The sequence below is a fragment of the Rhincodon typus genome, chromosome 15 (assembly GCF_021869965.1).
Source record: "Rhincodon typus isolate 14 chromosome 15, sRhiTyp1.1, whole genome shotgun sequence".
Classification (NCBI taxonomy): Eukaryota; Metazoa; Chordata; class Chondrichthyes; order Orectolobiformes; family Rhincodontidae; genus Rhincodon; species Rhincodon typus.
In genome coordinates, this window is record NC_063346.1 from 18,064,976 (window position 1) to 18,078,917 (window position 13,942).

General features: G+C 38.7%; 1 protein-coding gene across 2 annotated transcripts in view; it reads right to left on the minus strand.

Moving 5' to 3' along the window:
- Positions 1–381: 381 nt before the first annotated feature.
- si:dkey-246g23.2 (solute carrier family 66 member 2) overlaps positions 382–13,942 on the minus strand; it is a 56,139-nt gene continuing 42,578 nt past the window's right edge. The window contains exons 4-5 of one of the 2 annotated variants that reach the window (XR_007263823.1): positions 3,064–6,330; positions 382–2,977 (exon numbers count right to left, since the gene is read on the minus strand). Coding sequence is in view for 1 of the 2 variants with exons in the window: in XM_048606078.1 (XP_048462035.1) it covers positions 6,156–6,330 (175 nt within the window). In the remaining variant the exon portion in view is untranslated. Of the gene's footprint in view, positions 6,331–13,942 lie in introns of both variants that reach the window. The other variant, XM_048606078.1, reaches the window with a different exon arrangement.

Genomic DNA, 13,942 nt, shown 5'->3' on the forward strand with positions numbered 1-13,942 from the left:
ATCTTGTTAAATGGCAGGTAGGCTTCAGGGGCTAAATGGCCTAGTCCTGCTCCTATTTCTTATGTTATTATTAGCTCCCCACTGCTCAACGAGGCAGCCTGCGTTGCAGTGGATGCTTGGCCCTTGGATTTTTTTAATATCTAAAATCAGATAAATGGGCCAGGAGCACCAAATTTATGAGCTGCCATTCTCCACAAAAATCAGCAGGTTGCAATTTTCAAAAAAATTTCTTTTAACTCCCTATGTTTCATGCATCGAGTCCAAAATGAACGCATTCAGAGTTCTATTTCAATTCAAAGTATTATTAACTTTAACTTAACTCATATATTACAGTTAAATTGCTTTTATAAAACTTAAAATTAATGAATCATTAGTATGAACAAAGATCTATATTTTTACAAAGTGTTTTAGTGCAGCAATCCAATATTGTTCTCCATATTAACAATGGAATATCAAGCATGGCATCAAATGCAACATTCTCCTACTATTTTGCACAATAACATTTACTTGTCTGAACACAATTTCTTTCTTCTTTACAAAACAGTATTTGAAAGTAAACAGGTTGGTTTATATAAACATTATTAAAAGTTACGTTTGACACATAAGATTCAAAAGAAACAAAGGTAGTTGCTTGCATAGATCAATATCAAATCATTTACAATATTTATGCACACATCTGCAGAAATTCTAAGAATCTTAGCATGAGCTTCAACAGATAGGATTTATAACATTGTAGCTCAATTACATGATCAGCTGATCTGGCCAGGCAGGCGAAGCTGGCATCTTCACAATACCATCTCCTGCGTTCTACTGAGCAACATTCATTGAACTGTGAGACATAACCCAGGGAAAAGCTCATTGGTTCTGTTGCATACAACATTTGGTATAATAGAATCCAACTGGAGTCAACTAGAAACTTAACAGATATCTCACAGATGAGACATCAGTGACACTGGCAGCACACAAAGCAAAATTGGACATCTTTGAGGAAGTCTCAGATTTTCCATTGCCAACTGTGTGTTCTGGCAATCCTGATTCAGCAAGTGATGATTAACTAAGCATCTGAAATTCTCCATAAAAGTTCCAAGTAATGAAATGGCAGAGAATTTCATCGACAGAAACTAGAAGTGAAGCTCAGCCACTCAGATTCAAATAGCTGACGATAATTTTCAAAAACAAAGTTGCTGGAAAAGCTCAGTTCTGAGGAAGGGTCACCGGACCCGAAACGTTAACTCTGTTTTCTCCTCCACAGATGCTGCCAGACCTGCTGAGCTTTTCCAGCAACTTTGTTTTTGTTCCTGATTTACAGCATCCGCAGTTCTTTTGGTTTTTATTTAGACAATAAGTTTCAGTTGTGCAAGATATTTCTCTTGGCATAAATGCAAATGTTCAGCTTAACCTCTTGTGCTATTTCTGTCAGAATAACCAAAAACCTGAGAGTAGTTACTGCCTTAAATTCACTGAGGTATCCAGTAGAAATATGTACAAGCTTGTTCAATCACTATGAATTGTATATTGCATCAGAAATGCCTGCAAAGAATACTTGTTCTGCATTAAAGCATCTTAAATATTATCAAGCAGCTGAACATAAAACTCTGTCATGCATATATGAATGAATAGCTGAACTAAAATGTTATGCTGCTATATTAAATCTAGGCATTCTAATTTATGTTTTTTTTAAGCACCTGCCTACACTTTCAGAATGTGTAGTGAAATCAGTCCTGCAGTGATGGTAGACATTTAAAAGGATAAAACCAACGGGTTTCAGATTATACTGACAGGAATTACACAAGAAAACTGTTTCTGCGGATTGTGAGAATCTGTACATTAAAACATTCAAAGAGGATCAACATCCTTAAATTATTAAAAGGCTTTGGCAAAGGAAATGACGGATTAATGTCAATCAATGACACAGCACATCAATATACAAAATTTTTTCTATTGTTATTGCAACATCATTTTCATCTATACTTGCATGTATTAGGTAACGGTCCAAAGTCAACGTATAAGACAATAATTGGCATAGACATCTCAGGTAAATTCACTGTCAGTGTATGACTCATGTACACAAAACATAATTAATTATGTAATATAAAGTCACCCAGCCCTGCTGGAGCTCACTGAAGCCGAACCTGAGAATCACAGTAGCAGTACATTCTGTAACAGCATAAAAAGAAATCAAACCTTTCTGAATGGTGAGGAAAAACTTCACCACTCATAATTGTCTATGCACAAACCATCTGACGTTAATTTTTGCATTGCACTAGTAGAGTCTGCTATATTTATGTAACTTAAATATATTTTGGAAGCATACAATTTTTAAACATTTGTGCAAAACGTTATAGACAAAAATAAATGAAAACCCTATGTAAAAGCCCCGAAATTACAAAGGTTGCAATCGCAGTAATTGCTTTGGTATTTCACCATTGGCACGGTGTAGCACTAACACTGTCACAGTGCAGTGGTAAGTTGGAGGTTGGTAAAGTCAGTGAGCACCAACTCCATTATGGCCATGTGTCTGGCACCAGCCTGTCCCATGTTGCAGGATGTTCAATTGTCTAACTTCCATCTGGAAAGTAGGAAGAAGGGATGGTTATGAAGCCCAGGCCTGAACTTCATTCGGAAATGATGGTCTTGGACTTCAGAGAGACCATGTAATCACACCACTTTCATGGGTTCAGGTTGTCTCTTGAGGCTAGTTCCTCTGGTGATCCTCATCTCTGCCAATCTGCAGGTTGGTATGCCTCATATAACTGGGCTACTCACATCCAGGTTGAATTTGGAATGAGGAACTTACAATACATTGACTCCCCATTCACAAATGTGCCTGCTGGAAAATAGTTGGTTGGGAAGGGGCCAGCCTTTAAAGGGGGGATTTCCCAGATGTCAGTCATTTTCCAAACTGATCCATCAGACTCTTTCCAAAGGTACAATGATAATTTGGTGAAACAGCTAAGAAAATCCAGTATTTCATCACCTGGAGTAAAGGAATTGATCAGTTATGGAAAGAAGTTAAAAAAATATTATATTTTCAGATTGATGCAACATGACATTATAGAGCACCTGGCCAATGAGTAAGATTGAAGTAGATTCTCAAACAGTAAAATGTTGTAGGAGATCATAATTAGAATGAACTTCTTATCAATACTTTGATCAGGTGATTGAAGTCTATATAGTGTACTGTGCCCTGTTAAAAGTAAAGACAAAGGGAAATGTGCTTATACTGATAAAATAAATTAGCGACAGTATTTTCTTTAATAGAAAAGCAAAATACCATAGAGTCTGAGTTCTAATGAAAGATAATTGGCCTAAAAAGTTAACTCTATTTCTCTCACTGCAGCTAATGGCTGACAAAGTGAGTATTTCTATTTAATTCGTTCACTGGATGTTGGTATTGATGGCTAGGTCAGCATTTATTGCCTATCCCTAACTGCCATTGAGCAGGTAGGAGTGAGTTGCCTTTTTGAACTGCTGCAGTCTATGTGATGTAGTAATACCCACAGTGCTGTTAGACAGGAAGTTCCAGGATTTTGACCCAGTGACAGTGAAGGAACAGTGACAAAGTTCCAAGCTAGCATGGTGTCTGGTTTGGCAGGGACCTTGCAGATGGTGGTGTTCCCATGTATCTGCTTCCCTTATCCTTCTAGGTGGTAGAGATCGTCGGTTTGGAACCTACTATCTCTGGACCTGAGTGAGTTGCTACCATGCATCTTGTAGATGGTATGCATTGCTGCCACTGTGCTTTGGTGGTAGAGGGAGAAAATGTTGATGGTGGTTGGGGGTGCCAACCAAGTGGACTGCTTTGTCCTGAATATGTAGAGCTATTGAATGCTGTTGGTGTTGCACTCATCCAGGCAAGTAGGGGATGCCTCATCCCACGCTGAACTCATACCTTGGATAGGCTTCGGGAATTAAGTTACTGAGTTACTTGCTGCAAAATTCCCAGCATCTAACCAGTTCCCATTGCCACAGTATTAATGTGCTAATGTAGTTCTGGTGTTTTGTTAAACTTTTATTGTATTATTTTTATTCTAATTTTTGCTGACAACTTAAAATGAGTATTAGAAGCAAAATAAAGAAACAATGCTCATTTATAACCTTGAAAGCCCTTTGTTATGAAATATTGAGGCTGAATCTCAATTGTTGTCTACCCTTTATTTGCTGGACAAAGAAATGTCCAGCAATTGAAAATCAGTTTGTAGGTTGGGGGTGGGAATTGGCTGTGAGTGACCCATGATATCTTCTCAAAGGAATTTTCAGGTGCGCCACCTATTGTGTGAGTATGCTGCCCACCTGAAACAGGCAGGAGAATGCATGAGTATGAGAAATGGCTGGCTCTGGGACTGAATGGCAACTTTTAGCTTTGCACTACATCCACTTGTAGAGGGTGCTGTGAAGCCTAATCAGTGCAGTTCTTTGGGGACCCCTGGTAGTAGTTCACAAAACAAATCCAGGAACCAGAGTTACTTCCATGCAGCAGGAGTCTTCCTCCTGCATCTGCCACCAGCTGCCTTCCTGCCCCATTTGAGACCCATCTCTGAATCATGAATCTACCTCGCCTCACCAAACTGACCTGATCCGACATGCCAGCTCAGCTCTTAGGTCAATCTATAGCCCTCCTGAGCCTAGCAAGTATAGCATTTCAATGAGGCTAAGGCTTCCATTGACCTCATTCTCACACTGGCAAATGTGGGAAGGCAGCGCAGTCTCACTGACATCCTTTCTGCGCACTGCAGGCACCCAGTCACCTTTGATCATAAAAGAAAAATATTTCCCTAAATCCCATCTCCAGAAGGACAAAGAATTTACACTCTACAAAAGAGAACAAACTTTGGATCTAATGACTGAAGCATTGCTGGAGGCACAATGTGCAGAATATTTTTGAGCCATGAGTGGTACAATGAATGTATTTATGTTGGACTGTTAAATAGTATCTAAATAAAAGTTAGCTTTTTATGACTGAAATATCTTTATGTTATCTTAACAGTTTGGCAAGAGAAAGCTTTATTTTCCTTTTAAGGTGCTTAAAAAATATCTGACTAAGCTGGAAATATCTTTTAAAATACTTTTCCAGGAAAAATATGTTTTAGAATTGGAACTGTTTTCAGCAATAATGCCCATCTTTATGACACTCATTATTCAAAGTTACTACCCCAATTATTCACTCATAGACCTCACTGTGCATTTATGTTTTGGCAAATTAAATTTTATGTTTAGTTGCTGTACCAATTGGTTGAACAGGCTAAGAATAAAGCTGCATAATTGATTTTTTAAAGAAGACAATGTAACAGTGTGAAATACAAAAGAAAGTAGAAATAGAATAAAACTTTGGAGGGGACATCAAACAGGACTATTTTCAGTGTTTCAAATGGACAATAGCATGCAATAACATACTGGAACTGATTCTTGAAAAGATTACATTGAAGAATATTTTCTCATTGATTTAGGCTCCAAATATGCACTGTATTTTTAAAATTTCCAATTCGTTTAGATGAAACTTGTTTTAAAATATTGTCTTTAAACAGGAGACATGAAACGCTATAAATGCTATAAATAAAGCAACTCTGTTTAGATTTTAGTAATTCGTGCGAGAACTATTAAAGGATTAGAAAGGAAATAACTTTCTGATTATGCTCTGACAATGCACGAACTGAACCCACCACCAGTGCATAGTGGAAAATGACAAGCGATGTATTCGCGGTGAGTATAGTTCCCACCAGCAGCCTGTACATAAAACTTAGTCAATAATACAAGTTTAGTTTATATTAAGGCGTGAGGAGATTTTTCTTGTTTTCCAGCAGCATTCATCTTGTCAGACCTTACTGCACAATTAACAAGGCTGAATGCCTCTCTGTTCTTGTTGGCCTCATTGTACTGATAGCTAAATGGTGAGATTTTAAAGACACCTCTTCCCCATTCATGTTTGAAGTACAATTTGCTTCATGTTTTGGAGATTTTGGACAGCAACAGAATGCATCCTGCAGGAAATAAGTTATGGCAGAATTTTTTTTTCTATTAAGGCACTTTAGATACTTTCAATACTGTTAAAGCACAGGATATTCTTCCATAGAAATGGGAAGAAAAATATATTAAAGCGACATTGTGCATAGTATTATACCACCCTGGCAGTCATTCTCTGTCACTATGCAATCTTATTAGATATATTTCTCATGCTCTCCTTGTCCATAAGTGAAAACCTGAAAGAAAATTGCAATGTCAATGCAAATCTGAACAGTTCCACAAATCCAGAATTGTACTGGAGTTGCATTAATAATGAAGTAGGCTGTTTTAAAGATATCACCCAGTGTCCACAACAGCACCATCTTCACGCTGAAAAAAAAATTAAAAGAAGTGAAAATTAATATGCTGCATTCAAGTAATTTGATTTGTCAAATACAAATTTAACATTATGATATTAAACAGCAATTACAGCAAGCACTGTTAACGTCAGAAAATGATCAAGACACTTCGTAAATGCATCAGGAATTAAAAGTGAATTCGAGTTGCTTTTAAAAAGAATCCCACCTAATCAAACCTGCCCCATTTTTAGGATTAAAAAACAAATTCCCACAGAATTTACAACACAAAGGATGTCATTTAACCTACGGTGCTTATGCTTGTTCTTTGAAAGAGCTGTTCAATTAGACATACTCCTTTTCCCATAGCCTGGAAAATGACTTTCCAGGTATACGTTCAATTACTTTCTTTCAAAGATACTATTGAATCTGTTCCGAACATTCTTGCAGGCTGTGCATCATAGCAACTCATTGTGTAAAACAAATCCTGCTTATCTTATCTTATCTTATCTCCCTCCTCTGGTTCTTTTGCCAAATATCTTAAGATCCCATTGATAATACATTACATGCGTCATAGTAGGATTTCTGCGCCGTACCTGAGTAATAAAACTGACCTTTGCATCTCTATTTTTCTAACCTTTACAGATTTCATAACTTTTCACTCATCTTTCTCTCTTTGTTATAATATTTTTACATCATCCTCAATGGTTGTTGGCCTGTTGCCCTACCAATTTTTTATTTAGAGGTGATATCTAACTTTAGCATGTACAGGTATTAGTTGAGGGAAACAGAACTTCAAACAGGATGCAAAAACAGTGCTTATTCACTGCCATGCATTTACACTCCCACTCTCCTATTGGTAATTAAATTCACCCCCAAAACCTTTATTCCAAAGTATTAAATGCAAAATATGTGATGCAGCAGATAAGATGTGTTTTTCAAGGATTTCTTTTCAGGCATTTTGAGGGTTACTTTTTGATTTTCCAGGGCTACATTTTCATTCTCACCGAATAAATGAGGTGAGTCAGCCAGTTAGTAACAATACCTCTGTATTTGTCTTGACGTATGCTGCATTTTGACACACAGAAAAGTAGAATTGTAATGATTCATCAATATCCTCAATAATAATCAATTCTCCATTAAATTTAAAGCCACAGCACAGGAAAGCATTAACTTCCCAGACACTACAATCTTTACAAGACAACAAGGTTAGCACAAAAATTTTATTTCCAAAATAATGCTCAAGCCCTTCCACATACAAAAAGCGATCACACAAAATACACTTTCTTGATGTTACAGCTAATGCGATTCCATCATCACGTGCACAAAACTGGAACATTTTTCTAGGCACTTACAACCGTTTATACTGTATCTCAGATCTCAATCCCAGACTTAAATTTAATAATTAACAATGTTCATTACATTAGTATACAATATAACTTTTCCCAAGCACAGTAACTCCTGAACATATGCAGTCTTAAACTAGAGACTCCACATTTATTTGCAAAGAATTCACTACCTCATTGTTTTAAAGTACAATTGGATTAGAGTTAACTGAATGTCTCATTGGTGACAAGTTAACAATTGTTCACTCTCCATTGTAGACCACCCACTGTTTCTCTTGCAACCTCCATCACTCCCTTAACACTCTTGCAGCTTGCCACTCCTGCCCAGTCCCCTTTTGCAGCCCCCTTCTCCCTCCACATACCCTTTAGCAACTGCCTTCTACCTTTTACCTACACTCGCCCTGCAGCAGACTTACCATTATTGCTTACCTAACTGCTTGCTGCTCCGACATTCAGAGGTTGCTTCTGTCCCACGCTCACAAATGAGCTTGTCAACAGCATGCATGGAAGAGAGCCACCCTGTGATTGGGGAAGCAGCATTTCACCACTTCCAGAGATAGCAAGAACTGCAGATGCTGGAGTCAGAGATAACACAGTGTGGAGCTGGAGGAACACGGCAGGCCAGGCAGCATCAGCGGAGCAGGAAAGTTGACGTTTCGGGTCAGGACCTTTTCAGTGGGGATTTAATGTGTGAGCTGAATGGTGGGTTTTTGTGTAATCTGATGCTGTGGTTGGTGCGCTCGCTGAGCTGGTTTGTTAGTTCGCAGACTTTTCATTACCCTGCTGGGTAACATCATCAGTGCAGCCTCCGGTGAAGCGCTGTTGTGTTTTCCCGCCTCAAACCAAAGACCCCGTTACCAATTATGGGCAGAACCAACGTGATATACAACATTCCATGCAAAGACTGTGTCAAACATTACATTGAACAGATAGGAAGCAAACTGGCCACAGGAATACATGAACACTAACTAGCAACAAAAAGACATGACCAATACTCACTCGTTTCCATTCACATGGATAAGGAGAACCACCAGTTTGACTGGGACAACACCAGGATCCTAGGACAGGCCAAACAGAGACAAGCACGGGAATTTCTAGAGGCCTGGTTCTCCACTAAGAAGGCCATCAACAAACACATAGAACTAGATCCTATATATACACCGCTGCAAAGGAAAACCAGAAACGATGTAATCAATTCCAATGGACCCCAGAGTTTAAATACCAGGTGGGAAAACACAACAGCGCTTCATCAGAGGCTGCACTGATGATGTTACCCAGCAAGGCAATGAAATGTCTGCGAACTAATGAACCAGTTCAGCGAATGAAGCAACCACAGCATCAGATTACACAAAAACCCACCAACCAGCTCATACATTAAATCCCCTAAGAATGCTACTTTAGCCCATCATCTGTAGCTTACATCAGAGTTTTAAAATATTAAAATTAAAAAATAAATCCTCTATAGTTCATTATGACTATAAGTAAGTGCAACTGCATTATCAAAGTAAAGCCTTCCATCTTCATTTCTCCAGTCTGAGAGATTCATTTCATACCAAAAAAGCACACAGGCAAGTTGGGCATAACCCTGGTTATTTCTCAGTCAATCACTCTTGCTACACAAGAAACATTACTATCTTTGGATCAAATCAGTTGACTATTACTTTTCAAATTCAGCTAAGACTAAAATTGCAATTGTTTGTGAGCGACAGCAACAACAACTGCAGCTATACACTGCCTTTTACACAGGCAAACATCCCAAATCGCATCACTGGAGCACAATCAAACAAAATTTGACACTTAGCCATGTAAGAAATATTAGGGTAGGTACCAAAAGCTGATCGAAGGGGAAAGTAAGGTAAACAGATAGGTTTAGAGAGAATTCCAGAGCTCCAGGCCAGTTAAGGTATGGCCACCAATGGTGCAACAATTAAAACTGAGGGAACATAACAGACCAAAATTGGAGGAAGACAAATTGGAGGAAGAAGCTGGAAGATTGTGAGCTCAAGGAGTTTGCACAGATAGGATCAGCTAAGGCCATGTAGGGATTTGAAACAAGGATGAGAATTTTAAAATCAAGATTTGGTTAACTGGGTATTGAGAACAATGACAGTAAGGAAACATCTGGAGTTTTAAATTGAACATTTCAGAGATCCTCTTTGCTACGTAACTATGTCAATAATAGTATAAGATCCAATATGGATTAAGTCACTGTCAAAAGAATGACTAGTTTATGATCATCTTGGCTCTAGACCAGATAAACTTGAAAATTTTACTGAATCAGAATCTACAACTTTAATGACCCTGAGAATGAATTTCATATGAGCTCTGCTTTGCGTACCTGTGTAGAAGAATTATAGAAATCCCAGGAAAACATAGTTTCCCCAAATGGGTGTGAGAACGCCTCACAGACTGATGCCTTTTACAGCAGTGGCATTTTCTACCACATTAATTCCTCCTGAACTTGCTCAGAGGTGTGCATTACTCTGCTTCATACCTTCCACATAATCTACTTTCTTGTAAGGAGCTTTTGACCTTCATAAACATGTAACCGAGTCATACTTTGGTAACTTTGATAACTTTGATTGATAACGTACTTAAAATCATTAGGATGGATGCATTTTTCTCTGGAATAAATAAAGGTGGACTTTACAAGGATCTTGATTTATTCCCTCCTTGATATTAAATGTCACTAGTATTACTACACTAGATAAAGCAGTTCAAATGATAGGTAATTACTTTTACAAATACAGCAGTAATCTATTAGATGAAGTGGATAATTACAAAGGGTTATACAAAATTTACAGAAGCATACCTCATTACATGCTATCTAAAGTAAAATGCGCCCTGAACAATTTTTCTTTATAACATTTGTTTCCTATTCTCCACTCCTAAAGGTACTGAGATCCTGCTAGGGAAAAATGTCTTGCCAAAGTAACACTGAATTTTAGAAAAGTATTTTAGTATGACAGATAGTACCAGTAAATCCAATGTTCCTTCTCAAACATGCACACTTCCTACAGAGGACGCTGAAAGACTAGACATATTTTCCTTCTCTAAGTAGTGCATGCAGAGACCAACTGAAGTGGCCTAACATCATCTGGGTTGTGATCAATTAACTCAGCAGACAGCTGGGATCAATACAGGACCCTGCATGTGTTTTGACTCAGCTACTCATTGGATGATCCATTAAAGAAGCCAGCAAAGACTTTCAACGAATGTTTCAAATGAATTATGGAAGGTGATGATGATAAGGCTGCAAGCCCATGTAAATCTGACACTGGAGTCATTTCCTACTTGTTCATCAAAGGATTGTGCAATTTGTGGCATTTCTAAGTTGCCCATAGGTGTTGAAAACATTGTCATGAAGGCAAAATGCTGTCAGTGTTAGGAATCTGAATGAGGGTCTTATTTTGGTTGGTATGTGCAATAAAGTTTAAATCATCATTTCAGTATTTGATTTTCTGTGAAATTTCTTAATAAGTTGTCGAATCAAAGCTAACTTGTGGTGATTTACCCACAACAAAACAAAAACACAAAACAGCACAGCAACAGTAGGTTGGCTTCAAGATTTATAGTATCTGCAATGTAGTTAAAGACACATTTACAGCAGTGATGGATAACAGAATCAATGGCATAATTTTATCTCCTGGCCAGATCTAATGAGCAAGGTAGAAACTCAACTAATATACAAGAAATGCAGCATGAATCGTTTAAGCCCACGTTCCATTTAAATTCCACCAATGACTTCCATGCCATTCTGGCTGCTTACTGAGACCGAGCAGGTGACAGAAATGGCAACTGAACCTGCCCCATGATGTTCCAGGAAAGTATGTGAGGAGGTAGCATGCAAAGGATAAGCAAATGCACAGCAGGAAAAAAACTAAGCTTTGCTTATCAGGGATGGTGGAATATCTCTCTGGTACCCACAAGGGAAATCAAGAAAAAATGCTTTGATTATATTTTGGGCCTCTCTTTGGTTCTAATCTTCCCTGCCATTTTCAATTGGCAGGAAATTTACTTTGATGTCTCACTCAAGTTTCCAAATTAAAATTACCATTGTGCCCTGACAATATCAACTGAGTGACTCCTTGATGGATTTAATATTTCTTTATTCACTTACAAGATGTGGGCAACACTGGCAAGACCCATTCATGTTTTTCTTGACGTGGTAGTGTTTAAGCCACCTTACCAATTGTCAACACATTTCTACTTTTTAAAGAAATCTTAGTTTGTTTTTGAGAGATAGTAAGAACTGCCGAAACTGGAGTCAGAGATAACACAGTGTGGAGCTGGAGGAGCACAGAGGCCAGGCGGCATCAGAGGAGCAGGGAAGTTGATGTTTCAGGTCGGGACCCTTCTGCCATTTCTGAAGAAGGCTCCCAACACGATACGTCAACTTTCCTGCTCCTCTGATGCTGCCTGGCCTGCTGTGTTCCTCCAGCTCCACACTGTGTTATCTCTATTTTTGCAATTTTTCTGAAAGTGAAAGGCCATAAAAATTTGAAAATAGAACATAGTACAGCACAGTACAGGCCCTTCAGCCCACAATGTTGTGCCGAACTTTTACCCTAAACCTAAGGTCCATCTAACCTCCACCCCTACCTTATACTATCATCCATATGCCTATCTAATTGCCGCTTAAATGCCCCTAATGAGGCCAACTCCACTACCCTCTCTAGCAATGCATTCCATGTCCCTACCACTCTCAGAATAAAGAACCTACGTCTGACGTTCCCCTACATCTACCTCAACTCACTGTAAAACTATGCCCCCTCGTAATAGCTACCTCCAATGGTTATCATTAAATGCAACAAGGTTTTCAGAGTCTTGAAAATGGTGCATACTCTTGAAAATGAAACCTACTGTCTCATAGGATGGTTGGAAAAACCTGGCTTGCAGATACAAGTCTTTCTGTGTAAGGGCACAGAAAAAGAAAGTAAAATCTGCTTAAAGGATTCTTGATAAAGTGTTACTGATAATGTATGATCTTTTCCTGTAATACTCTAGCAAAGTTGTAAATGAAGAATTGGATATGTTACATAATCTACTTGTTTTACTTCGGGTTCCAGAAATGTGGAAATACAAGGAAATTATTGACGTTTCATCTGTAGTACTTTAGAATCAACTTAATATTCCCCTACGTTCCTTGCACTTCCAAGTAGGTCATTAGTCATGGTTAGATAAGTAGAAATTTAGCACCTTCTGTTTACATCTAATGAAAAAATGTCAGACTAATTTAGAGTTTGTATTTCTACTGCCTTTAAAATTCTGAATTAAAGAGCTGAGAGGAATTTTAACTTGGGAGAACTTGTGATTTGAGTGTAGATGGGTGAGGGGGAATAAAAATGGGAAAAATGTAAGTCCGTCAGAAGCTGGAAGCTCTAAACCCTTGGGATAACAAGGTGTAGAGCTGGATGAACACAGCAGGCCAAGCAGCATCAGAGGAGCAGGAAGGCTGACGTTTCAGGCCTAGACCCTTCTTCAGAAAAATCCATTTTTCTGAAGAAGGATCTAGGCCCGAAACGTCAGCCTTCCTGTTCCTCTGATGCTGCTTGGCCTGCTGTGTTCTTCTAGCTCTACACCTTGTTATCTCAGATTCTCCAGCATCTGCAGTTCCTACTATCTCAGCTCTAAACCCTTGCCTTCTACATGTATTAGGCTATTTTGTGTACAACTCTCTTCAGGGAGCAGCATGGTGGCTCAGTGATTAGCAGTGCTGCCTCACAGCACCAGCAACCCACGTTCAAAACCACCCTCAGGTGACTGTCTGTGTGGAGCTTGCACATTCTGTGTGGGCTTCTGCTGGGTGCTCCAGTTTCCTCCCACGGTCCAAAGATGTGCAAATTAGGTGGATTGGCCTTGCTAACTTGTCCATAATGTTCAGGGATGTGTAGGATAGGTGCATTAGCCATGGGAAATGTGAGGTTATAGGGTAAGGGGATGGGTCTGGGTGGGATGCTCTTCAGAAGGTTGGTGTGGACTTGTTGGGCTGAATGGCCTGTTTCTACACTGTAGGGATTTGAAGAAAATAAGTTTTTCTTTAAATGTACATGAAGTACAGAATTGGAAAAATATTTCAACGAACTTGCAAATTTAAGGCTGCGTTCCTGGCTTTCCTGGTTTTCCTGAAACCTTCCTGTAAAAATAAAGTGAAAACACAACAGCAGCCAATTAAAACACTTTGAAATACTGCAATGAGTGCTCAACACTCCTGAGATTTTACTTTCTACACTTTGGACACTTTTTGAGTCACATCAGAATGGGTGACCTCCTAACTGCCCTCGATTGGAGTTCAGACAA